At 45.8% G+C, this 26991-nt stretch overlaps 1 protein-coding gene across 5 annotated transcripts in view; it reads right to left on the bottom strand.

Annotated features, from left to right (window-relative positions):
- The window catches only part of JARID2 (jumonji and AT-rich interaction domain containing 2), a 243689-nt gene that overhangs the window by 53338 nt on the left and 163360 nt on the right, over positions 1 to 26991 (bottom strand). For all 5 annotated transcript variants that reach the window (XM_059937972.1, XM_059937975.1, XM_059937974.1 and 2 more), the window contains one exon: positions 9328 to 9497. In XM_059937972.1, the coding sequence (XP_059793955.1) occupies positions 9328 to 9497 (170 nt within the window). The remainder of the gene's footprint in view (positions 1 to 9327; positions 9498 to 26991) is intronic.

Below are 26991 nucleotides of genomic sequence, written 5' to 3'. Positions count from 1 at the left end.
ACCCACACCTGGTGTCCTCAGGTGGGCTCTCCCCATCAGAGGTATAAGTCCCACTCGTGCAAGTCAGACAGGCTGCTTATCACACAAAAATCACACCATCTCGCTCCTTTACAAACTCTGTAGTTTTAAAGGAGTAATCAATGAAAGGTGAATGCTTTTAGTGTTTTAAGAGAGTTAAGGATTGCATAGGGTATGGGGAGAGGGGGGTAGTTATACATGTGTATTTAGTATATACAGTTTTCTATTAAAATCGCAGGCAGATTTTTCTCTCCTGATTATTCAAGCACATTAGCAAACGTGAAAAAAAAATCTGAACTTGGATCAGTCGGTGGGATCGGGAGTGCAGAACGCATCTGCGCTTTGCCAAAGCTGTATTTCATTACTTTTCAGAATTAGCTGGCAATGTCTCCACAATATTTACTGAAGTGAAAACCAAATGTTTTCATCTGGACAAAAATCAAACTGTGGTATGTTACAACCACAACAGAAATCATTTTAATCCAAAAGCTTGCTTTCTCTAATTTGGGCTGTGGTTTCTATAAAACTGGATTCTTCTCCATGAATCATGTACACATACAAGCCCTCGTTCTCATTATCTTCCCTCCCCCGACCAGTTCTTTATCTTAACAAGCTAAACATAGCTGGCTCTATTTTGCAAAGACCCTAAAGGGATTCCCTGCCAGCTGTCATTTAGCTGGGGAGTCAAATTCTGTAGCTTGACCTAATAACCTCTGGGCTGTCCCCCCGCCCCGATTTGGCGTGTTCGTGATTGATCTTCAGGATACACAAACAGAATGAAAGCAATCAGCCCCTACTATCATATTAAATTAAAATACAAAACTTCAAAGTGACCTGGTAGGGCCTGGGTAGGGGGAGAAAGGGATAGTTATTTACTGATTTCCTGAGTTAGAGGAGAGGAGGGAGCTCCATCCTTCGAAACTGGAGAGTCAAGGGAGAAAGTGGGTACAACTGCCTTGGTCCATTCATCCCACTGTGTATGTACCCGGCACTGATCCAGGCACCAGCAACCCTCACAGACCAGACATCCGTACTCACCCTGAACACTCACGCACCCCACACGTAAATACCAAGTGCCCTGAAAGACTGGGACAACTATAACACACGGAATGATGACCTCTGTCTCTTCCAGGTCGACCTTTACAATTTACCAGGGAAGAAGAATTTACACCAAGACTTCCCAAACCTCACCCACTTCCACAGGCCCTAAGATTATGTGCCATATCCACCTGCTATTTTCTTTAAAGTGATTCATATTCATGATTTAAATGGATTCTCTCTATTATATCAGTAGAAAATTAATATCACATGCCCTAAAGAAAAGGTAGTTAATATTACAATAGAATTTTTAAACATGCAGCTAATGTCATTTCTGGCACCACCAGGGGTACATTTAGCAGGGCTTGGGAAACAGCCCTCCAGCCAAAGGCCAAACACAAAGGGGGCCCCTAATTCCTTATGGGATAAGGAGGAGCCTGGGCAATGAAGCCCATCCTGGAACTGCTCTTCCTTATAATACACACGTTATCCAAAAAAAGGATGGCAGTCATTGAAAAGGACTCTACGTGGAATCCAAAAGTCCAGGATGAAGCATCAGCTCGGCAGTCAAGTGCCCACTCGTCAGGAGCCTCCATTTACTTGTCTGTACAATGAGATTAATGTCTTCACACGTAACATCTGTGATGACCCCAAAGGCCTCTGAGGTAGCATATGCAAAAGCACTGTCAACACCCACACTTCAGTGCCATTATTAGGCTGACACATGGCTTCAGTGACAAAAACAACTCAAAACTATAAAAGCAGGCTGTCACTTTCCATAGGTGAGAGCAAAGGCAATTTATTTCCTCTCTGCTTTACTAAATGGGAAAGCTATCAGACTGGCAACAAGGGGAGGAGGGCAGTGCGGTGCACAGAAATAGGATGCAAACACAAAATGAACTCAACAGTTAGAATTTCTGGAACTTGGGCAGAGTAATGCCTTGTGAGAGCTGGAAACCTTCAGCCTGTAAGAGCCTTTTTTCAGGAAGAACAGGGAGGAAGTGATGATATGACTGTCACCTCAGTGTGCCCCTCTTCAGTTACGTGCCCCCAGATGTGCCAGTCTGACTGCACGTTTAGGAAATGCCCCACGGCAGGGCACGTGTTCTAAGATCCCTGACGTGAGAGACTTGGCAACGAGAACCACTTTCCCTCTTAACATGTCGGCTCACGTACCGACCTAGCCGACCACAGCAATAGGAGAAAGTATCATTTAATTAACAGCTGGAATAATCTGCTTACTGTCTTTCCCATGGGCTGTCTACACCTGTGGCTTGAAACGTACACAAACGAATACACGTCCAGTCAAATGCAATGAGGTCTCTGGATCTCCTCACAGCAACTGAATGTGCAGATCACACCACACGGCACAAAGTGGAAACAAGTCAGAAATTAACTTCATCAAGGCCACACAGAGACGACCCGAACACCCAAGTCTGTGCTCTCTCCACCACGAAAGTGTCCACAAATCCTATCAGACGTAAATACGGTAGAAGGGGCACCTTGCCTTTGGGACGTGGGTCCTGATGACTTTAGTGCTGTCAGCTGCCAGCAAGGTGCTCTGTAAACAAAACAGGACTATCGTTACTTCCATCTACCTTCTCTAGATGGATTTCAGGAAGGACGAGAAATACTACGGGACTCTCCAGAAACTAAGGGGGAGGCCGGAGGCAACTGTGAGAAAGGCTACTGACTCCGCGCCAGCAGCCACGGGCAGGGAGAAGGGAGCTGCTTTATCTGCAGGGAGGGCAAAGCCTGGTCGGAGGCCAGCTAGTCTGGAGCGGGGCCAACCCTCTGAGCAAAATGTCTTGGAGTCTTAACGACTGATCGAGGTCACAGAGCAATTAAAGGGGATCCATCCTTCCCCTCCTTGGCGCTTAAGGACACGATGGTTTCATATTTCTTCGTAACTAGCCTGATAAACTATCCTGGCAAGTAAATTGCTTGCTCAGCACAACTCGGCCAAGTATACAGACTCTTGGAAAACCAAGCATATGAGGAACATAAGGCCAGTTTGATCTGGAGAAAAGTGAGGGTGGCCACTGAAATCCTCAGAGTGGCAAGAATACCACTTTGTCTGTTACCTCTCTCGAAACTTAAGATGCGACACCTCTCAAAAGGATCCATCAAAAAAAAGTTGTGTACCACTGTGACAGAGGGCCTTCCTCCCCCAAAGAGTTCATGTAAAGTATTCCCATTTTGCTCAAGGAAGTTCATTACTAGTGCCATAGTGTTCCTTGCAATTGGAGGATTACTTAATTGCTTTCTAGCAGGTTAATCCCCTTTCATTCTGTGACCTCTAAATCACCCCAGGCTTTTTGCATTTGCCCTACTTAGAATTTATCGTCCTCAATACCCAACGCCAGCCAGTACTCTATCAAAACATGTGCTCCTTACCAATAAAGCCAACGACTGTCTTTAGAGAGAGTTGCATGGGTGGTCTGTTTCTTCTGGTACCTGCATTCTCCTCAGCTGGTCTTTTATATCGTTCCTCTTCAGTTTCAAATGGAAGGCTCCTCCAATACCCTGTTCGTCTGCCTAAATTCACTGGGAAACGTAAGTCCATTGGATGGTCACCACAGGCACCATCTGGCCTGCTTCACACCCATGACTTTAACTCCACAGCAACTGTGTGCTAACTACACACCTGTTTTACAAAAGAAGACACTTGGACTGAGAGTGGTTTAAGTCATCTGCCCAAGACCCACCAGGATCATTCAGCCTCCGGCCTGTGTTGCTACAACAACCCGCTGCCGAGCCCTTCCCCTAGCCTCAATCCGTTTTCCGTCGTTGCCGGGATCATCTTACTCAATAAGGGTCTGGACATGTTATGTCTCCTCTCTCAGCTGAAGAACCTCAGTGAATATCCAGCCCAGGGCCCACAGAATCTGACACGTCTAACTCCCCTGCTTTAACGAGGGGTCCTCCAAAACAGAAACCCAACACCATCCCAGGCCTTGGTAGGGGCTCCTGCATAACTTTCTCCTTCTACAAAGCCAGCTCCATCCCAGAGAGCCTTGGGCTGAGTCCTTTCCTGTTCCACACACGCACCCTCTACCCTGGCATTGCCTAGCTGGTCTATCGCACCTACCACAGGGATGCTGCTTTCCTGTTGCTAATCTGTTTTCTAGTGTCTGGCATATAAAAAACGTTCAATAAAGGCTTGCTGAATTAATTAGCCATTGAATGATGGCTGATCGCTGAAGATTCTCTAAGACCTGGGAAACAAAAGGCAAGCAGTCCCAAAACAGAAAGGACTGCTTCGCCATGGCTGACAGTGTGGGTCTTTCCTAAGAACTCCTCCAAAAGAGCTCTCTTCTTTCCTCCGAACTGTGACACTGGACGGTGAAACCCATGGTCAGAAGAAGGAACCATGTGCAGATGTGTATTTTCAGGGAACCCCCTTGGGAATCCCCCTTGTTTGCAGAGCCCCATAAAGAGAAAAATATAAATAAGAGAATCATTTAACCTGCCACTGCTCTGCTGTGTTAAGCTTTTTTAACCTGCTAATCATCATAGTCAGGACAAAGAGAAGCAGACAGAACTCATTAAGAATAACGAGACCGGTGAAAGAAAATGCAGCGATGGTTAGAATCGATGCACGCGGCCCAGGGCACACACCCCTCCCCCTTCTCGGCCAATGTACACCGGCAAAAGATGCTAATTATGCCTCTGGCAGGAGCCATGTGGACCCCCTTCAAAGCAGCCATTTAAAGATAAATACACTGCAGGCAAACACTTCAGGCCGGCTGCACTATTCACTCTTCCTTTCCTTTAGAGATTTTAGGTCATGATATTAAATAGGAAAGGAGAGAGCTCTGGCAAACTTAGCTGAAAGGTCTCCGCGTGCCTTAAGACAGATTTTTTAAATCTCTAAAGCTTCTTATCCCTGAACAACTGGCTGCTGTGTTGACATGTACACACTAATCCCAGAATTATTAATGGTATCGTTTTTCCCCACCCCAGGTTTTCGCTGAAGATACTTAATGGAGTTGTGGGGAGAAGGTTGGGTCTTGGGCTTGCTGAGTGTCACTGATGGGTAACAAACACCAAGGCTTAAAGATCTCTACTTGTCGGCTTTTTCTCAGTCTCAAGATTCATTCTCTTCCATATTCCAAATTAGCTCTGAGACTATCATGGGTAATAACAGAGGACTGGAGAAAAGGATGATCTGTAATCCTTGGCAATAAACATCGTGTCCAGGTCTTTGATTCCTTCATGATTTCTGCAGCCAGGCTTTCTTTCCCACCAATACTGAGCCTATCAAGACTGTCTCCTTTACCCAGAGACTCCTGTAAAGGGTGATGGAGTGGCCAGGCTCTTGAGGCTGAGCATAAAGTCTGGGGCTCAGGCAAGCTCTGTTTGGTGTGGAGCCCATACGAAAAAAGCAGCGGCAGAATTAGAATGCAGGTATGAAAAAAAACTTAATCAAATTCCCAACTATCAACTTTGTCTGTAAAGATTCCAGATGAGGCCAAGACTTAAGTGAGGAAGTGTCACCAGCAGTTGATACCTAAAAGTTAGAAATACATCTACATGTAAATCAAGAATTAGATAAATGATGAGACATCCACAAGATGGAAGGGGTATTTATGTGAGAGTGTGAAACAGGAAAACCAGATTGCAAAAATAAAAATATAATGCAATTCCATTTGGGGTGTGTGACTTGTATTGTATATGCACAGAAAAGGCTTAGTAACATTTTCACCAAAGAGATGAGAAACAGTGGTTGTCTCTGGAAGATTAGAGGGAGGGGTATTTTGATTATTTTTTTATTTTTATTTTTTGGTCTGTTTCTCCATCTTTTCTGCTGATCTTCCCTAGAGGAACATGAAATACATTTATAACTAAAAAAAGTTTAAATATTTGAAACTGAAAGAGAATTATTAAAGTACCACTACAACAGGCTTTGTCTATTTAACCCTTGTACACCTCAAAATATGAGTTTTAATTAGCTCAAGCAACTGCATATTAAAGTATGCCATCTAATGCCACCAAATCCATCATATTTCCAATATCATGAAGTACTTAGCGAATCACCTACCATTTGAGGCTTTTAGAAAAGCCAGATCAGGTAAACACACCTGACCTCACAAAGCCCTGGCTTTTAAAATAAAATACCTTAAATCTAAAAAGTACAGGAGGAAGAGTAAGAGGGTGCAATACTCTGTGTCAAAACCTTATTGCATATCAGCTAAAATAAACAACAAAACCTATTTTATTGTCTGGCTCATGAATGTAGGAATAACTTTCCAAGCCTCAGAGCATTTTTCCAAAATTAAACATCTTAGGTTTCACTTACTGAAACTTTTGTTCCATCTGACAAGTGACAGAAGTAAACTGTGTCTATGAAAAGACATGATTCTCTTGTGTCTAGAGCCTGGAAATGTCAAAGCTGGGTACTTGGTAATGTTTTCCCTAGGTGCCATTTACTCGAGAAATAAGCATGCCTCTCCAAGCAAGGCCCTCCCCAAATCACCCAAAACCAGAGAAAATATGATTTTAAAAAAATTATGCATATATAGGTGCACATGGCACAAACATACAAATTCTGCTCTAAAAACAAGTCACACCCACTCCATAGGTAAAAACTTTCATAACTAAATTCCATAATCTGCAGAGCAGTTTTCTGACCTCCTAATAGAACAAGATCAGTGAATCTTCCTAAAGAAAAGAGTTAAGGCATGGCTCCAAGGTAAGTTTGGCTCCGGTGGGATTAAAAAGACACAATGAAGAGTCCTACCAACACAGAGCTTTAATTATTCACCTGAACCATCTTGCTGCTGATGACACTGTTGACCCTTCAAAGATCCCTTTGGCCCAAACTCCTTCCTCTGAGCACCTGGTCCCACTCACTCTCCACTGCTGATGACACCACCCCACCCCCTACCAGCCTGCTGGCCGCTCTCATCTTTCCTCTTCCTTTCACCCTTCACAGCCGATCCTGCACTTGATTCTTTGCTAGTGGGTTTTTACACCTTCCTTTCCACCTCCACCCTCAACACCTAGGATCACTAGACTCCTGCGGCGAGGAGCTGTGTCAAACCCAAGGGAAGTGCTGGCAGGAGGCCCTGCTACCCACCCCACCTCCCTTTCGGGAGGGAGAAGTGGTCCGCCCTGAAATACAGTTATTCCCCTCCTTTATGTCTTGAGTCTCCCAGGACTATCATAGCAGTAGCCTGTCATCTCAAACAAAAACCTTACCCTTCATTTTCCCTTCCCGAACCATTTAGTCCTAAAGCAAACCGGTACAAGGGTGTGTGTGTGTGTGTGTGTGTGTGTGTGTGTGTGTCGACCACGGCAGCCGCTGTGGTGTGCGAGAGCCAAAGGAGGATGAAGAGGTGTTCACACACAGGTTAGGCCGTTCACAGGGTCCGAGCCAAGTGAGATCAGAAGGGCTCCATGGGGAGGGTGCCAGCAGAGATGGGAGGTGGGGCACACTGGAGAAGATGGATCAAATAAACAATTTATGGATAACAGGAGTCAACTTTCTCACTGTTTAATATAGGAAAAAAAAAAAGAAAACCAGAAGGAACCCTTTGGTGCTAAACTAAAATTGGGAGGTACTGGTGCTCATTCATGGATTTTAATAGACCTAGAGACATAGATGTGCACACTAAATGAGCATGTGTGTGCATGTGCACATACATGCCCTTGCACATGTCCCACACACACACAATGCATTTCCCTCCGATAGCTATGAGCACACCTCAAGCCCAGATCCTAGCTTCTAAAGAGCAGCTGTTCCTGAAAATAAACAGGGCTCTTAGAAGAAATGGCTGATTTCAGGGCTGAGGGAGGGAGTGCACAACAAGAGTCCGGGACATTCCGCTGTATCAGGGAGCTGGGATGGGAGGATGACAGGGACGTGTCAAAGGGCAAGGGAGCCAGCTTGAAGGGGCTCCACTGATGGGATCTGGGACAATCAAACATCAAAACAGATGAGAGGGCTTCCCTGGTGGCGCAGTGGTTGAGAACCTGCCTGCCGATGCAGGGGACAAGGGTTCGAGCCCTGGTCTGGGAAGATCCCACATGCCACGGAGCAACTAGGCCCGTGAGCCACAGCTACTGAGCCTGCGCGTCTGGAGCCTGTGCTCCGCAACAAGAGAGGCCACGACAGTGAGAGGCCCGCGCACCGCGATGAAGAGTGGCCCCTCTTGCCACAACTGGAGAAAGCCCTCGCACAGAAACGAAGACCCAACACAGCCAAGAATGAATAAATAAATAAATAATAATTTAAAAAAAAAAAAAAAAAAACAGATGAGAGTAATAGATTACAACCCTCTGAACAAAACAGGAAATGGGTCCATCCAGATCCCCAAAAATGAGTAAATCGAGTTTGATGAGAAATGAAATACGGAGTTTCAAAGAGCCTCTCAATGAAATATGTATAATCACAAAAGCTGCCAAGGGTCCGCTTTCCGTGGAAAAGCCTGACAGACCTGCCTCAATGGAGTGACCAATGTGAGCACCATCAATCAAAGGCCAGACTGAAACGCAGGGGCCCGACAGGGCAATGAGAAGCACGAAGTCTCCCTTCTGTGATGCCCCTACCCGACATGGAGAGGCCCCTCAATCTCCCTCACCATCTTCTGTGTTCGTCCCTCACTTAGTTCCTAGAGTAAAGACTTTCCCAAAATAAGGCCATGTAAATCCAAACCCATCCTTCATTACAAAATTGTATCCTCTCTGTGCACTCCGTTCATTGGTCCTGTTCGTATGTACAGACCAATATTTCCACTATTATCTATACCTACAAAGCACTACTGTTATTTTTCCTAAAGTAGTACGGTGGGGGGAGGGAGTGTACCCTCCATCAGCGTGGCTTATTCCCAGACCTCAGGAAACACAAGGAAACGGGACTTAACACCCATCCACAACTACCCCACCAAAAAAAAAAAAATTACAAAACAAAAAGCCAAGTTTGCAAAGCATGTGTGTGACGGTGATGCTGGGGTGGTAGAGGTCCTAAAAGGATGTCAGGGAGAAGTCAATTGTACAAATTGGTAAGACTACAAACTGTGACACTGTGTGTTGAGACGCCAAGAAAGGTGATTCAAGAGTCAGAGGAAAAGGGAAGGAGAAACAGGAAGGCTCAAGCACCCTCTGGGTGGGATTCCTCACTTTACACTCTCACTCCTTCAAACCAGGCTGGGAATTCAAAGAGGGTGTAGAGCAGAGACCAAAGCCAACATCAAACCTCCTGGGGACAGCCTTGCCCCTTTTTCTTTCAACCAGGCTGCTCCCGCCAAACTGGCAACACAGTCTTACCTCGAAGGCAGAGAAAGGTAAGAAAATCTTCTGTCTTAGGCTTCCTTTTAGAGAGGTCAGAAATTTGAGTAGCTGGAGGGGGTAGCAATGGCTCCGCTATCTTTACTGGAGTTGTGCTGGGACTATTCGGCTGGGATTGAGCAAACTTCCTTTGTGCTTGCAGCCTGGGCCTGTAAAAGCAAAAGAAAATTAACAACAAGCAGAGATCGGAGGATACAGATCTACGTGCAGCAACAAAATCATGACACAAAAGGGAAGAGAGACCTTATTTCAAGCAAACTCTTTGATTCTAATTAAGGTTCTCTATATCTCTCTCACTCTCGTAAACCACAAGCCTGCTTTAAAGGGCAATAAATTTGCTTTAAAGGGCTACGTTTTCTACACTGATATAAAATATGCACCATGAGCATGTGTGTACGTCTGCACACAAGCGCGTGCCTGTGCACAAACCAGGGTGTGCCTGGGTATTTCCAAAGCGGCATGCGGTATTAGGTGACACGGGATTAATGGCTTTTGTACTTTTTCACAAATCATCTGCCACATTTATTTAGCATTCTGTGCTTTAACACGATACTATCACAAACACATGCACAACTGCCTTCATATTGTGTAAGGACACCCCGTCCACCTTAGCCTGTCACTGACCTGGTCTCACACCCCCAGAGGAAATAGTCTCCCCACCTCTAAGCTCTTCTAACTCCAATTCAGCCAAATAAATCCACCTGGAATTAAAGCTTGTAATGCAGGGGGTGGGGGGAGAGGGGGAAGTCCACTTCTCTAGTCTATTCAAAACCCCTCCTTCATGGCCAAATTATGGGTTACCTTCTGCCCATACAAAAACTCCAAAGTCCTTAGTTAGGGATTTGAAAAACTGGCCTTAACCTACCTTTCTCAGGCCTCTCCCTATTACCATCCTACACAGATACCAATCCCCTAATTTATCCACTTGGTGTCTACAAATCACAACTTCAATCTCCTTAACCAGACATTGTTCATTTACACAATTTTACATGTCAGACACTCTATTAATGTGAATCCTAATGACTCTTGGAAAGGTTTCTTTACTTTTTTCCTAACGCTGTAGCCAACAGTCACTTTCCTTTTTCTACCTAAGTGTTTTTACCCCCTGTATAGCTGACTTGACCTTTATCATAAATTGCCTCCTATTAGCTCTTCCTTGAATTTTCAAGATCTCAACGCCTAATGGAAAAGAAACACCTTTGAGGGTGTGAACCTGTACGTGTCCTGCTTTAAACCACCTCTCTGGCCCTGCTCATAAAGATGCTCAAAAAACAGTATTTGAGAGCAGGGAAAAAACAAGAATCAAAAAGCAGCCCTATGGCACAGGGCTTTAAACGGATCTGCTCAGAACCCCAAACTGGAATCAATCACTATGTGGGTGGGACTGATAAAGCCACCCCAGCTCAAGGCTGCTTCGAGTATTACATATATTTATAATTCTATCGCACAAACAAGTCTTCCCTTAACTATCGTTGAGATCATGTAAAACAGTAAGCATAGTATCTTTAACTGCTGGTGCTCAAAATACCCTAACATTTTAAGTTAACATTCTAGTATTTAACAAAATAACACCCCCCCAAACACACACACGTTTTCCACTTTGTAAAAATTAGCTCCCTTAAGTTTTAACCTCCCGTGTCCTGCCCAGACTCAACTCTTACCTCCCTAACGACCCACCAGTAACACTCCTGAATAGGTCATATTCCCAATATGAACTGACATTTGATCAACAGGGAGAGAGCATGACTGCTGCTTACTAACTGGGCAACAATCCTCAGTCCCTAAAATCTTACAAACGTCACAATTAATCAAAAGCACTTCAGAACCCAGGAATAACCAAAGGAAAACAGCCACATAACAAGGTTTAACAGAAATTCCAAACGTCGTAAATGGTAAGGGAATAAAACAATGCTCCCATTCTTGTGTTGTGAGGAACAAAGAGGTTTTTTTTTGCAACCAACTGACTGTCCAGAAGATGACAGACAAAGCAGAAGCGTGTGCTGGGAGAGCCTCCAAGCCCACCTTCAAGGAGGATCGGGGTGTGTGTGTGTGTGTGTCCGTCCGACTGAGAGACGTAAGAGCGGTGCTTCTCAAACCATCGCAGAAGAGGATCCGTTTTGCCTTTGGTTCCCCCTCACGGTCCCCTTTAGATTTTCTGTCTTTTACAAATGGATATTTTTATAAGATAATTATTGTAGGGGGAAAATGAAAGACATAAACTACAAGCTCGAATTTATTATTAGACTCAACAGACATAAAATCACCCTGTTCAACTGCTTTAACATGCTCACTGCCCACTCTCAATTTCCCTGTTCAGCTCACTGGCACCAGGCAGCAAACAGCCCGTGCCTTGAGCAGCATCGCTTCAGAGAAAGGACAGGATACAGAAAAGTAGACAGCGGCGCCATGCCCTGCCACCCTCAGGGTGGACTGAGCCCAAGAGAACTACCCTCCTCTTCCAACAAGCTCCTTCTTTCCTCCAACTTGCCCTTCCTGTTAAAAGAAAACCCCCGTCATGTTTTCCTACTGAAAAGGGGTTTTAATTGGCAATTTTCTGATTTGTACATCTTCATTTCAATGGACACAACTCACACTCTGGGCATTAAGGGGGCTTTATGGAATCACTGCCTGTATGTGAACAGGATGTTCAGTGTTTACTGCTTTCTCAAAAGTCAGCAACGACAAATGCCACACATAACGAGAAGACGGCACAGCCTGAATGAAAAACAAACACGCAAACACAGATGACAGAGCAGGACACGGCAAAACATTCTACAATTTCATAACCTCAAAGATAAATGCTCTGACCGTTGCTCAAATAAAAGGTGCTTTTTGCCTGATGACTTTCTCAGGGAGGCTATGAAAAATAAGGGCATAACAGATTAAAAAGCGGCAGTAAAACAGATTACCCCTCAGAGGAATAAACCAAGCTCCCGAGTGATTAAGTATTTGTGAGACCCAGATGAAAGCAGGACCTAAAGAACAAGACAAACCAATATCTTGTTTTCAAGAGGCCAGAAGAATCCGTACTTTGCGGAAAGGGCAGGTCTGCGGTTTGGCTTTGTGTGTGCGGGTCCCGGAGGATTACAAAGGTGTGACTTTGCTTTGCTGTCCCCACGCAACAAAACAGTTTGAATGACACAACTCAGAGGCCAAATCCATGGAGGAAGCACTCTTAGCCATTCGGGTATGTTTGCGGGACAGGTGGTTCATTCTAGAGTGTCTGATACGAGGAAATAAGTGCATGTTATTTACAATCAGTACAGAAAGGGGGCGGGGAGGTCCAGATGTGCTGAAGAGCTAGATGATCTGCACCTGGAGGAGCTGGGGGAAGAAGGAGGCTGGCGTGCAGGGCAGGACAGGACAGGCATGATCAGACACCCACCAAGGGCGGTGGGGCTCCAGGAGGGCCTGCACTCAGCTGCTGGGCGCCAGCCGCGAGCAGGGCAGCAAGATGGGACCCACCCGTCCCTCCACCAGGGACACCCTCCACTCCATTAGCAGGGCGAAAATGCTTTAAATGGAAATTGAGGTTGAACTAAGGGAGTTCAGAGCCACCCAGGGGTGGGGCTGGAGAGAGTGTGGGGTTCCTGGGCACCAAGGGAAGAAACAAGCAGAATGTAGGGCCTCCAAAGGCCTTTTTGCCTGAAGTTTAGCCAGGAGGGCCTTTGCTGCCCGTTCGTAATGCACAGCAAGCCAGAACGCAGAAAATACAGAGGGCGTCTGTCCCACACAAACCACAGGAGTGTCGAGTGGAGCAAGACTCACTTCTGTGTTGATCTTTCATTAACTGATCCAGGAAGGAATTTCCCTTACAGAAGACCCCTCCGTGCCAGGAAGGTCAATGAAACCAACTAAACCAAACTCGCCAGCAAGCCGAAGAAACTTAAACCAACTGAGGAAGAAACGTGTAAATACATGTATATATGAATAAATACACTGAGGGTAACCTTCTATGTACAGTGCGTTAAAATCTAGGGTTGAGAGGCAGTGAGGGTGAGGGGATAGAAGTGGTTTCAGATCAAATCATCGCTGTTCCTCACCTTCCGTGGTGTAAATATGTGTATGTGAATTAAAAGACTAAAAAATTCAGAGAGCAAGTTCAGAGAATACAGAGCTTGCTATCTTAACCCCTTGTCGTGGGTAAGGCCATCTGGGGTGTCCCTTCTCTAGAAGGGACAGGAGCCCCATGGCAACCCAGTCACGACAAAGCTCAGCCCTGCTGGTGTGAATCCCATTTAAGCAAAAGTGCCTCTTTTTTTTTGGGGGGGGGGGGCCGGGGCGGGGGGGACGGACGTGTTGAAATGAAAGTTGCTTTACTGATCTGATTCCCCCAGAGTGTCACTCTATGTAGAAATAAATGCTCTTAGGATAGAGGCAAAGGTTCTCAGGGGACCCTGCTTACTCCAGGCTGCTCCCTCTAGCTGGAATGCTTCTCCCCTTTATCTCACCATGGCTGGCTTCTTCCCATAATCCAGCGAGGGGAACATTCCAGCCTGCTGCTTTTTACGGAATCACGTTTTCCATGTCTCTGTTCAAAAGTCACCTCCTCAGAGAGACCGAGCCATCCTCAAATAGCACATCCCCCAGGACCTACCACTCAACTCCATTTCCATTCCTCTGCCCTTCGGTGGCCTACAGAGTGGGCTCTCCTGCCGGGGCCTCCTCATGTCCTATTTCTGCACGTACGGGCTGCTGTGTGTCGAGGGCGAGCCCTCCGTAGATGTTGAGAGAGAAGGGCAGGACCATTACGCTGCTGTCCCGTTTATGAACAATACCAATTCCTCACTCATTCCTTAGGAATCACACGTTTTCTGAGCAGAGGGGCAGAGGGCATGGCGATCCGGAGGTGGCAGGGAGACGGCTGGACAGATCTGAAATAGACCCAAGAGCTCCCGGAGAGGCCTGTGGTTCTGCACCAGTAAGGTTATTGGCCATCCCAGGATACGGCTCCCCGAAGGTCGAGTGGAATCCAGTTTCACTAAGAATCAGTTTCGGAAGAACCTGCCCGTTCGGTCACAATTTCCTCCACCACCACCGGCATCGCTTGTTGAGAATTCACTGAGCCACTTGCCCATCAGCAGAATCATCGAACAAAAGCCAATTAAGGTCGCGTTCTGGCTGTCAACCACGCTGCGTTACAAGCTACCCCCCCCCCACCCCAAGGCATGCCGCTGCACCCCACGTGTCCACACGCAGCACACCTGTCCCTGGGCCACAATCTGCTGGCCCAGGTGTGGAGGTCCTGCCACGCGCCCCTGCACACGAGACCGCCACACGTCAGAGACCGTGCTTCTTGACGAGCTGCGTGAGAGGGGGTCCACCTTCTCCCTCCTCTCTCTTCCCCGCCCCGTGGTGCACAGAAGAAGCCTTCTCTCATGTGGGATTCGCTGGCACCGGGGCCCATAGCCAAAGGAACGTTTCGCTTGATCACTTAAAATTTTACCCCAATAAATCTTCAAATATATTTCATATTTAGGTTAAAAAGAAAACACAGTACAGCACCTTTATGGGAATAAAGCAGCAGACCAAAATAAACACTAGCATTATTTTCCAAGTTAACAGATAAATTCCAAGACAAAGCTTGTAAAGAAAACCCACTGGTGGCTGACCAAGTCCTGTGCCAAGTACTGTTTGTTCTGTAACAGTCCCCTGGTGCCCTCTCCTGCCCTCCCCAAACCCTGCCTTTGGAAGCTTCCGGACAGCCCGCCATCACTGTGGCACTGTGTCTCTGGGTCTCCTCTGGGGTTACCTACAGGACAGAGTTAACCGGCTTATTGCTCTCTGTGTGCTCAATCTCTAGGGCAGCCCTAAATATGGCACAACAGCAATTTCTAGGTTAATTAAATTCCATTTCTGTCCAGGATTTCTGATCGCTTACAAACCCACGGAGGACGAGGGGTATGCACGCAGCTCAGCTGGACAAGGCGGGAGCGAGGGGGGACTAGGGGGTCTAAAGCAGTGCCCAGCCGGTCCTCGTGGAGGGCCGTGTATGCCAAACACCATCTTATAACTTAATTTTCCAATATTAGAAACGTAAGCTGGTAAATCCAGTTATTTAGATTACACCCCAAGTCTAAACAAAGAGCAATGCATGGGGGGGAGGGCAGGATGTGTGTTCATTCAAGAAAGAAGACGCGTTATATCCGACAAATGCAGAGGGGCCCGCATAGCCGGGCTCTTTGTGCCGGTGTGGGAGCTGGCCCTGAAGCTACGCCAACTTGCTGAAAGGCCTATTCAAAACAACAACAAAAAAAATTCCTGTGTTTCCATCTCCAAAATAAGTACCCACTCTATTCTACCCCCAGACACACACACACTACAGACCTGGCAGCTAGTCAAAGAAACAAGAGCGGGTGTGTGTTGGAGATTGTATGGGTCGGGCAGGGGATATCCCCTGCCCAGGGCAAGCTGCCCACCAAATTCAAATGCAAGTGCAGTTGCGGGCAAACCACACAGGATGGCTGTAAACATCCTGTATAGTACAGAGAAAATAAACACATCCTCAAGTGAACCCGGAGGCTAGCAGAGACCAACTCACAGCAAACTCGGTAACAAGAAGCGCTGGCAACAGGCTCCATCCTTCTGCGCTCACGTCCCACCCTGCTCCAGAGTTACAATGGGTGTTGGTCTCACTGGGGTGTAGGGACTTCACCCAGTGACAGAAAAGGGAGGTCTGCAGCTCCATGAGAGGAGAAATGCCTGCTTTCAGGTGTTTCTGGAGATCTTGCCATACTGGTTCAGAGGCCTCATTTCTTGCTTTACATAGAAAGAGATTAAACCGTTTATGCTAAAAACCGCAGGATGTTAAATATTTGCAGCACTTGTCTTAAATTAAATTACACAGGCAACTATTTAGAGTAAAAGTTTGCTATTAACCTCATATACCTAAAGGAAGTTTTTTTACTTGAATCTCCTGGAGATGAAACCCTGTAAGGTTCTGCTTGGTCAGAGTGGTACAAGGAAAAGAACCGTGGTATCACAAAACCTGGGCTGCTTTGGTTCAACTACCTTGTGACCTTGGGCAAGCTGGGACTCCATTTCCTTGTTGGCAGAAGCAGTGGGGGGGGGGGGGGGGGTGGGGGGGGGACCCCTATGAAAAGGAAACAACTCAGGGTCCTTCTAGCTCTAATCTCCTCTGACCTCATCTATAAAACCTGAATATAGTAATTCCTGTAATAATTCCTCTTGCATTATGATTTCATAATTCTGGTGACAAGTACTGATCTTTTGCCTGTACCAAGTGGAAAATAAAAAACCTCCAAAATGCCTGTGTTGCTAAAGATTGCTAGCGCCTATTTCCCAACTACAGGTTGTCAGGCAAAACAGCAAACGTGATAACTTCCAGATCTTGAGATACGCATACCGCCTTGCATTTTAGAAGGCAGAGGTGGAAAAAATTTTAAATATAGATGTTTCCAAAAAAAAAAAAAAAAGATGGCACAATGCCAAAAGTTGTTCCATAATTCCCTTAAACTACTAACTACTATGCTATCTATACTCTGCTGCCTTAAGACCTAATCCTTCCAATTAGGAATAAATCACTCATTTAGGAAAACACATGAACTTCCTTCAGAACCCTGAGATATCCTCAGGAAGGCTAACCTAACCACTTATCAGTATATTCATCAGCTCTACCCACCAAAAGGCCAGACGAAGGAGAAGGCAAATACTGCAAACCCAAATACCACCCCGACTTCGGAAGATACTCCAAATGCTCACAAATAAATGCGCTCCCTCAGAAAGTGGGCATCAGAGAGAAAGGTGAGCCTTCCTTTTCTTTACCTCAGGTAAAAAGGGTCAGGGGAGAGAAAGGAGAATAGCAAAAGCACTAAATATCTACAAGATACATGTGGTGTCTTCCCAAGTAGAACATGTCTTGGGCACACAAATCTCAGGCTGGTGGTGGGAGCCCACACAAATGCTATGAAAAGTAATATGCAGAACCGCTTTTGATCCCATTAATAAAATGATGCAATTATTTTTTTTTAAAGTCTGATGCAGCATCCTGAAATGTCAGAGAACCAAGGCTGCCTGGAAATCCTGACTCTGTCATGATCAAGGAAATATTTGACATTGACTTCTTTTGTGTTCTAGAAAGCAGCCATGTCAAATTTGAGAGGGATCATCATTAATCAACAATTAAAGCGGCAACAAAGCCCTTTTGTTCTGTCAGTCACATGTGTTACAGTTTACCACCAATGGAAAGCAGCCAGTTCCGCCACCCCCAGGCCGCAGAACCCTCTCCTTCTCGGGGATCCAACTCCAAACCCAGGATCTAGGAGCTGCAAATGCTCCTCTCCACAAAGACTTTTGGGTTCAGGCCAAAAACTGTATCTTACAGCAAAAGTAACAAAAGGATAACACGAGTCAGAAGACCAACACATGGAAGTTAAAAGTCTTAATCCAGCATGAACCTGCCAAAGAAATTCCTAATACACTACCGTAGTTACAAGGTGTGAACAAGTTACCTAAAGTACACTCATCTGTAAAAGCCTCCAAGAACCAGTTGAAATGCTGATCTGCCTTTCCATTCATTCTCTCTTGAGGTGGGACTGCCAATTTTGTTTTTAAAAATACTATTTCAACAAGAACCCCAGCAGTTTCTCAATTTTAGGTTACTCAATACCCGGCTGCGAACTGCCAGAAAACTCCTCGAATCCTGGCAGAGACGATGGCTGGGAAGGGAGACTGAATGACTCTGTGAGGCAGGAATCATGTTTTACTTCGTTCTTTGAAGGAGAGAAGAAAAATATATGAAGAAATTCATCCTGCAATGTTGCACAGTTCATTCATTAAACAGAATCCAGTGGAACCCTAGTAGTATAACTGAAAAGTCAATCCTATGGAAACTTCCCACCAGAAACATTCCCCATGGAGTTGTGCACAGGGTGAGACTCCAAAGTCCATCCGCACGTGATGGACCAAAGCACAAAGGCAGTGCTCAGAGAGCTAACCAGTCCCTGAAAGATACGGAGTAGGCTTCCTTCAGCTTCTCACATCCTCGGCCTCTTGGACACTAAGTCAGCTAACAGGGATCTGCTTTATTTACAGGACAGCAAATAGAAAAGGGATTCTGGACAACTTCCCTGCCCACTGGAAATCCCGTGAAGTAGCCAACAAGCACCAATAGATGGCAGTAGACAGTCTTCAGACACCAGCTCTGGGATCACCCCTGAAAGGGGAATTCTGACTTTCGCAGATTTATGACAAGCCTGGCATTAACCAATTTTTAGTACCTGCACTAAAATCTGACACCAGCTAAGTAAGAAACCAGCCACTTTTCACAGAAAGTAAGAGATGAACAATATTAGCAATACCGTTTAACCCAACAACTCAATTACAACTCAAGTTCCTTGCTTGTATATGGAAAATACACAGCAACTCACAATCCAACATTTTACATCTTGAAAATATACCTAGGGCTAAAATCCACTGGATTGTTTTCTGAAATACGTCCCCTCCCCAGAAGTGATTTTTACCACCCAGAAAAGTAAGAAAAGGCAAAACTAAAGTAATGCACCATGGTTCTAATATGCTTCCTTCCCTGGGAAGCCCAGAGTATTCATTTTGGGGCTCTGACAGAAATTTATTTAGTAGGCTGAAACATAATCCCGTGTTATATTCAAAGTATGGGTGTTACTTAAGCTATCACCAACCAAACTGCGGAGGGAAGTCTGTTCTGTGATAAAGGGATACACTACAATCCACACATTGTCTCTTCCTGAATGTTTATAAAAGAGGTCTAGGATTTTATGACAACTGCTAAAGTTAAAAAACATGACCGTAATTAAAGAATCTGCTAATCACTAATGAACATAATAAGGGCCATTATTATCCTCCCTTTTTTTTTGCTGTTTGTGCTCTGTGATCCTGGAGTTACGGCACGTTCTCCCAATGAAAAACAGGAGCTCGCAGCATCCCAGACTCGGAGACTCAGCCCAGGCTCAGTGTCACTGGAGGCTGCCATGACAGACCCAGCAGACACGACAGTGGCACAGAAATTTAAATAAAAACCCAGGAACCTGTATCAATTCAAAGGAGGCCAAAGGGAGTCACGGCATAGAACTCACCTTCCTTTCTAACAAGGCCTAGGATACCCTCAAGCAATGCTGAACTTCTACCAACATTCAGGGCTGCAGAAGGTAACCATACGTCAGGCCAGGAAGCAGAAACATTTATCCAAATGGCATCGCTATATCAAACCAAACCAAGTGGGCTTTTAAACCAGACGGGCCAGGGGAATGGAGGCCAACTCACACCTTCCAACTCAGCCAGGATCGTCTCTCATTTACTCTCTTAACACCCATTCTGGGACCTAAGATGCCTCTCCCCAGTATAAAAGTCCCCTCACTTCTTCCTTGTCAACCACCTGGGAGTCCCAGATGGACTCTGCAGGATATGAACCCACAGGTCCTATACCTGAGGTCAAGGGAGCACTAAGTAGAAAGGGGTCACGTCTGTGAGCAGCAGCAAATGACAAGCAGAGACTCACCAAACATCTGCAGGACACACACATCCACCATAACTGTGTGTGGCTCAAACGATCCCTCGCAGGGGTCTAGTGACAGTGTCTTCTGACTAGACCTCACTTACATCACAAAATGAGAATTTCTCCAAGAGGGAAAAAAAGTTGGTCTCTGACTCACAAGGGGCCCTGTCATCAAATATGTTTTCTTACACCCATTTAACCAACAAAATCCTGCTGTTAATAAGACGAGTGACTTATCACTCCTTTCCCGAGATACTATATTTGAATTTGCTGAGATGCTATAAAAGCAGCTCAAAGGACTTTCAAAGGCTTTGAGCAAGGCCAGCTGCAGAAAACCCCAAGAGGCGAGACTGGCAGTACAAAGAAATCCAAACAAGCTCTCCCCTTTACCCAGTGCTGTCAATGACTAGTTATCCCTTTTGCGTCTGCAACATTCAAATGCCCTGACAAGTTCTGATCCTCACCAAGTTCCAGGAAACAGCCACAGGAAAGTCCAACCTCTTATACAGGACTCAAGATAAACACCCAAGCTGTATGCACCACTTCAGCAACTCCAAAGGGCTGAAAGACTTCCTGTTCAATTAAGCCCTTCATTAATCCTTCCTGCTCGAGCCCATTTTCGTGTCCATAAACAGGAAACAATGAAGCCACAGGTCAGCCTCCTTCAGTGCAGCTCATACCCTCCAAAGAAGGCCACAGGCCCACCTTCTGTCCTAGGTGCTGTCACAAAGCCTCGGCATCGCCTGGCTCCTCTCATCTTCTCTGTATGGCGGTACAAAAGAGGACAGAGAAGAAAAAGTAGAGAAAAGAGGGAAAGAAATGGGAGAGAATCCCAATGTTCTACATGATCCTAATAAATTGTGAAAATGGCGGGCAGGGGGGAGATAATTCAACCGATGGAAACCTCCAATAATAAAAGGAACTGTCAACAACATTTATGAAATGAAAGTTTAAAAAGTGACTAACCTCTAAAATCTTATTTTTTTAACCCCAAACTCAAACCTAGCTTCCGTGGGTCCTCCCACACCAGGAACAGTCAATTTTTGTGATGCTTCCCATCGGTAGACGTGCTGTTTTCCCATGGCCCCCATTCTCTCCCATTCCACTGCCCAGCCCGGAGGAGAATGTAAGCCCCTTCCACTGAGTGGTGAGACACTTGGCCACGGGAACCTCCCGCATGGTTCTTCTCGCTACGCTGCACCGCCACCACCAGGCAAGCCACCTCTGGAGAAAAAGGAGAACCCCAAGGTGCAATTTAAGGACGGGTGCTGGTAGGGACCCCGTGAAGGAGGGGACGCGAGAGAGGAAACTGTCGCATCTTCCCAAATGGTCAGAACCCATGACATGCTGAGGCATCATGGAAACAAATGACATCCTCCCCTTCTCTGTAACCCACTGATTAACTCAAAGAAACAGAAGCTTCTTAAATGCAAGTTTCCTCACAGTTAGCTTTAGCAAAATGCCAGGGCTGCAAGCTGGATAAATCTGAATCCCGTTCATAAAGATGCGGGTGGCAGGCCACGGGGGCCAGGAGGCGCGGAACTACTCCCTTTAGAAGAAGTCTCTTCAATTCTACCAGCCTAAACATGCCCTAATGGTCTCCCTTTGATCAAAGAGACATCCATCTTCCACTGTGTCAATACGATGCCAAACACCACGTTCCGGGCCATCCATCAGCCCTGGGAAGGGTCAGAAGGCCCCGCCTTCAGCAATTTGTAAATGAGCATGTAGGAGAACATTACCAGCTGGACACTTAAAAGTTTTCTGCCTCCCCCGACTCCCTCCAAAATACCCTCAGACACCAGTGATAACAACCTCACACCCAGAAAAGACCCCCAGAAGTTGACCCTGGGAACCCACTGGTTTGCAGAAGGACGGTCATTCCCTTCCCCAGCTTAGTCTTTCAGCTGGGCTCTTCCTCAGGTTTCTCTGTATTTGGTTCTCCTATTTCACACAATTCCAGGTATCCCAGATTTTACCCAGTGCTTTCGGAAACGGATTTATTTCATCTGAGATGCAGCGTACAGCGATGTAACGTCACAGGGGTTCCCCCCGCAAATTACTGTTTTCTTTGTGTTACACAATTTTGAAAGTAGAAAATGTTACATGAATTAATCCTACAGGTAGAAACAGGGTGCATGGCTGGAGCTGTTGCTGCCACCAGGTAAGTCAGACCTCCCAGTCTTAGATTTCTACAATCTTTCAGCTCTAGGATTATAAAGACACCAACAAACTCGAGTAAGGAGTCATAAAACGAAAACACTACTCAGTGAGCTCCGATAATTCGCTATCAATCTAAAACTGTAGATATATTTCACAGAAGAGTAAGGCGACTGAACAAGAAAACCCAACTCGGAAAACTCAGAATATCCATCCTCTCATCCTGCTCCCCGTTCAACAAAGGAGAGGCAACAGGCAGGCCCAGTAACTACTGACTACGCCGGGGAAGACCCCTCAAACGTGAGCACACGCAAGAGTACACCTGACAGGGAAACTGAGGCCGAGAATCCACGAGCTGGACGGAAAGGGACCTCAGGGAACCAGCAAACACACGCCCTGCCTTCCGGGTCTGACCGTGAAGCCTGGGTTCCATGAAGTGCAGCGTGATGGAGCTGCGGCAGGACAATACAAAACAGGACCTGTACTCGGCCATTAAAACAAACGAAACTGAGTTATGTGTAGTGAGGTGGGTGGACCTAGAGTCTGTCATACAGAGTGAAGTAAGTCAGAAAGAGAAAAACAAATACTGTATGCTAACACATATATACGGAATCTAAAAAAAAAGGTTCCAAAGAACCTAGTGGCAGGACAGGAATAAAGACGCAGACATAGAGAATGGATTGAGGACAGGGGGAGGGGGAAGCGTAAGCTGGGACAAAGTGAGAGTGGCATGGACATATATACACTACCAAATGTAAAATAGCTAGCTAGTGGGAAGCAGCCGCATAGCACAGGGAGATCAGCTCGGTGCTCTGTGACCACCTAGAGGGGTGGACTAGGGAGGGTGGGATACGGGGATGTTGCATACAGCTGACTCACTTGGTTATACAGCAGAAACTAACACAATATTGTAAAGCAGTTATACTCCAATAAAGATGTATTTAAAAAAAGAAAAAAACCAAAAAACAGGACCTGGGCCACACGAGGGAGTCGGCCCTTGAAACAACTTCCCTCTGGGATAGAAACAGGCTTGGGAACCAATCATTCATGAGAAGAGAACTTTCCAGGAAGAAAAGTAGTTTATTCCTTCCTGACCTCCCCTTCTCAAAGCAAACAGCTACAAAGACAACCTCACACCCCTGGGCTTCTAGGCTGATTAGCTCAACAATGAAACAATAAAACCAGTGGGGCCTGAGGGCTGGGTTGGGTCTGTTTAGAGCCCAAAGCCAGACCTTTGAGGACTTACAGAAGGAGACAAGGGCACCAGGTGAGGACTCAAACTCTATCTCGGGAGGACAGCCCACCAGACTCTCATTCTTCCACGAACTGAACTCATTTTAAAGGAACGTAAAAACACAGAATAAAAACATTATACAGGGGAAAATGACATGAGAAAGACATATGCTGGGGAGTATGTGGAGAAAAAGAGATCCCTCGCACACTGTCAGTGGGAGTGTAAATTGGTGCAGCTAACTTTGGAAAACGGTATGGAGGCTCCTCAAAAAATTAAAAACAGAACTACCACAGGATCCAGCAATCCCACTTCTGGGTATTCATCCGAAGGAAATGCAGTCACTATCTCGAAGAGATACCAGCAACCCCATGTTCACTGCAGCATTATTTACAATTATTTACAGCCAAGATATGGAAACAAACTAAGAATCTGTGAAGGGATGAATGGATAAAGAAAACGTGGTATGAATATACAATGTAATATTATTCAGGCATAAAAAAGGAAATCCTGCCATTTATGACAACACGGATGGCTGCCGAGGGCGTCATGTTAAGTCAGACAGAGAAATACTGTGTGATCCTCATTTACTGTGGAATCTAAAAAAAACAAACTCATAGAAACAGAGAGTAGATTATTAGCAGGGGTGTGTGTGTGTATGTGGTCAAGGTAGAAACTTCCAGTTATAACATGAGTAAGTTCTGGGGACCTAATGTACAGCATAGTGACTACAGTTAATAACACTTTACTGTATATGTGAAAGATTAAATTAAAAAATAAAAGTACATGAGGTGAGAGATGCGTTAACTAACCTTACTGTGGTAATCATTCATAATATGTGTATACACCAAATCATCAGGTTATATACTTTAAAGTCTACACAGTGTTATATGTCAAATATATCTCAATAAAGCTGGGGCGGGAACCACAATGACTAACATTCAAAAGTAGGGCTTCCCTGGTGGCACAGTGGTTAAGAATCCTCCTGCCAATGCAGGGGACACGAGTTCGGGCCCTGGTCCGGGAAGATCCCACATGCCGCGGAGCAACTAAGCCGATGCGCCACAACTACTGAGCCCGCGAGCCACAACTGCTGAAGCCCGCGTGCCTAGAGTCCATGCTCTGCAACAAGAGAAGCCACCACAATGAGAAGCCCGCACACTGCAACGAAGAGTAGCCCCTGCTCACCGCAACTAGAGAAAGCCCGCACGCAGCAATGAAGACCCAACGCAGCCAAAAATAAATATAAATAAAATCATAAATTAACAAAAGTAACCTAACACCCTGGAAATTTGAAATAAACTAGCCAGAATTAAGAGATTTAACTTGGTGGTTAGTTAAAGCATTTTTCTTTAAAACAAAGCCCAAATCTATTTATGGAGTAGAAAGAAAAAAATTCAGTTATATACGACCACAAAACTTCAGAGAATGTCCCCGCACAGGAAGGCCCCAGATACAGGAAGTTGAGGAACCCTGTTCTGTTGTTGACGATCCTTCTCCTCGTCGCCCCCTGAGAGATGAGGAAACAGTGCCTCAAGACACATATTTGGTGACTTGAACAGGATTAAGCCACTACTGAATACGTTTAGAGAACACACAACAACATTCTGTCAAAATACTTGAATTCACAGTCCATGGAATGCACATAATGGAATTTTAAGACACTTGGATAAATGAATGGGTTCACTGCCTGTTCAGGGGCAGGGAGTAGCCTCTGTTGTCATGGTGACTGTAAACCAAAGCATTCCCATCCACACTTGACAGCGGGTAAAATAAACACAGATGAGAAGTGACCCTATTTTGCCCTGGCAAGAATTCTGTGACACTCCCTCCCTCTCCCCATCACCTCCTCAAGGGAACTGGCTCACCCCAATCTCTGTGCAACACTCTCTGGGAGACACCACCGCCCCTGAAAAGAAACCCACAGGCTAAAAATACAACTAATTTCATTTTAAAAGACAAGCTACTGAGAAAATGTTGACCAGTATATGGAATTGCCCTTCACAGCAAACACGACTAGAAGTATGAATTCTGTGCACCAAGGGACAGCTACAGTGTTATTTAGCGTCCTCTCTCCTTCTCTGATCTAAAACACAACTTGCTTTGTAAAACACTGAAATTGGGCACACAGTGAAAGGCGGAGACAGACTTATGGAGGTGTGTGTGTGTTTTACGGGCAAATTCCCCCGCTGGGTATAAATTAAATTAAATCCTCTGCAAGTTGAAACGTGTGAAATCAGAGAAAGAATGAGAGGTGCGCTGGCACCTCCATATGTACATATTCTCACTCCCACCCCACCGCTGCCGGGCGCACACATATTCACACACATTCACACACAGCCCTGGGAGGGCTGTGGGGAAAGGCCTGGTAGAATCATAAGAACGGGGATGTGATGGATATTGCATTGTCTCACTGTCAGCCGAATACCATCCATGAATACTAAGTAGAAAACAGAAGAACAAATAACTTGCAGGGACACAGTACTGTTTCCAATTTTTCCTCTCCACAGCCCAGAAAGAACAGCGGGAAACATCCCCAGACCTAGTACTGTGCCATCAGTGTGGGCGCATCTACCGGGCCAAAGGGAGCAGCACCACCCACTATGGCCTACAGGGAGCTGGAAATCATCCTATAGCTAGGGAATTAAAGCCAGCCCACGACAATCCGTGCAAAGGCAGTCCAAGATGAAATCACATTGTCTGCTTTGGCGAGTTGTTTGCAGCAGGAAAATACTTCCACTCAGACAGCGTGCCCTTAGGTAGGGCATACTGCACGTAAGCAACTACCTAAAGACAAATTACACCGGGGCGGGGGGTTGGGAAGGAGGCGGCATGCAGCCAGAGACCAGTCTATAAATAATTTCAAATAAACCACAAGGGAAGGAAAGACATCATTGTTCTGTTTCTGCACAAAGCAGATGAACAAGCTGAGGAAGGAAACGTTTGGGGACATAAAATGAAAAAAGTCTCGAAAGCCATCATCTCAAGCAGGCATGGGAAGAGCGGCTAAGGCCTAAACTCAACATGTATGAAGGAAAGAGGAGGGCACAAACAGATGAAGTCGAACCACGCTTCACCTGTTGGGCTGAGTAAAGGTCTGTTCAAAGGAGAACCCAAACTAGAGAACAACAAAATGATCACAGCTCACCCAAGAAAAGAAAAATTAATTCATCTAAATTCTTACCTAAAGGAGTCACCCAAACTAACAAGCGGCGACAAGGGGAGAATACTGCTCTGAGATCAAGTCTTTCTGGAGCAAAGGCTGCATCTACCTGATAAAGGCTAACGGCTCCCAGAATTCTTAACTGCGGGGGTCATCGCTGTCCATTTACACAGCGACTCTACAGAAAACGGGTATTTACTATTTGTTGAAGGACAGTAATATGCCAGGTGCCTTAAATCATGTACAGCGTTTAGTCCAGGGGTTACCAGAGCACTGGTTATCAGAGTGTGATCCTCCAACCAGCAGTGTCAGAACTGCCTGGGAACTTAACAGAAATGCAAATTCTGAGACCAACTGAATCAGAAACTCTGGGGGGTGGGACCCAGCAAGCTGGGTTTTAACAAGTCCTCCAGGTGGTCTCCTACACGCTCAGGTCGGGGAACCACTGGGTGAGAGGCAGCTCCATAAGGTGCCGTGGTTGCCATTTATCGGACAATGCAATGGAGGCTCAGCGACTTTACCTGGCTTTTAAGAACACAGATGCCAAGCAAGTATCTACATTATTCCAAAGCCTTTGCTCTCTCCACTGCACCACAT

Source organism: Balaenoptera ricei, chromosome 11 (genome assembly GCF_028023285.1).
Source record: "Balaenoptera ricei isolate mBalRic1 chromosome 11, mBalRic1.hap2, whole genome shotgun sequence".
In the NCBI taxonomy this organism is placed as follows: domain Eukaryota; kingdom Metazoa; phylum Chordata; class Mammalia; order Artiodactyla; family Balaenopteridae; genus Balaenoptera; species Balaenoptera ricei.
Note: the sequence above shows the minus strand (reverse complement) of the source record. Positions and strands in the feature narration are given on the sequence as shown.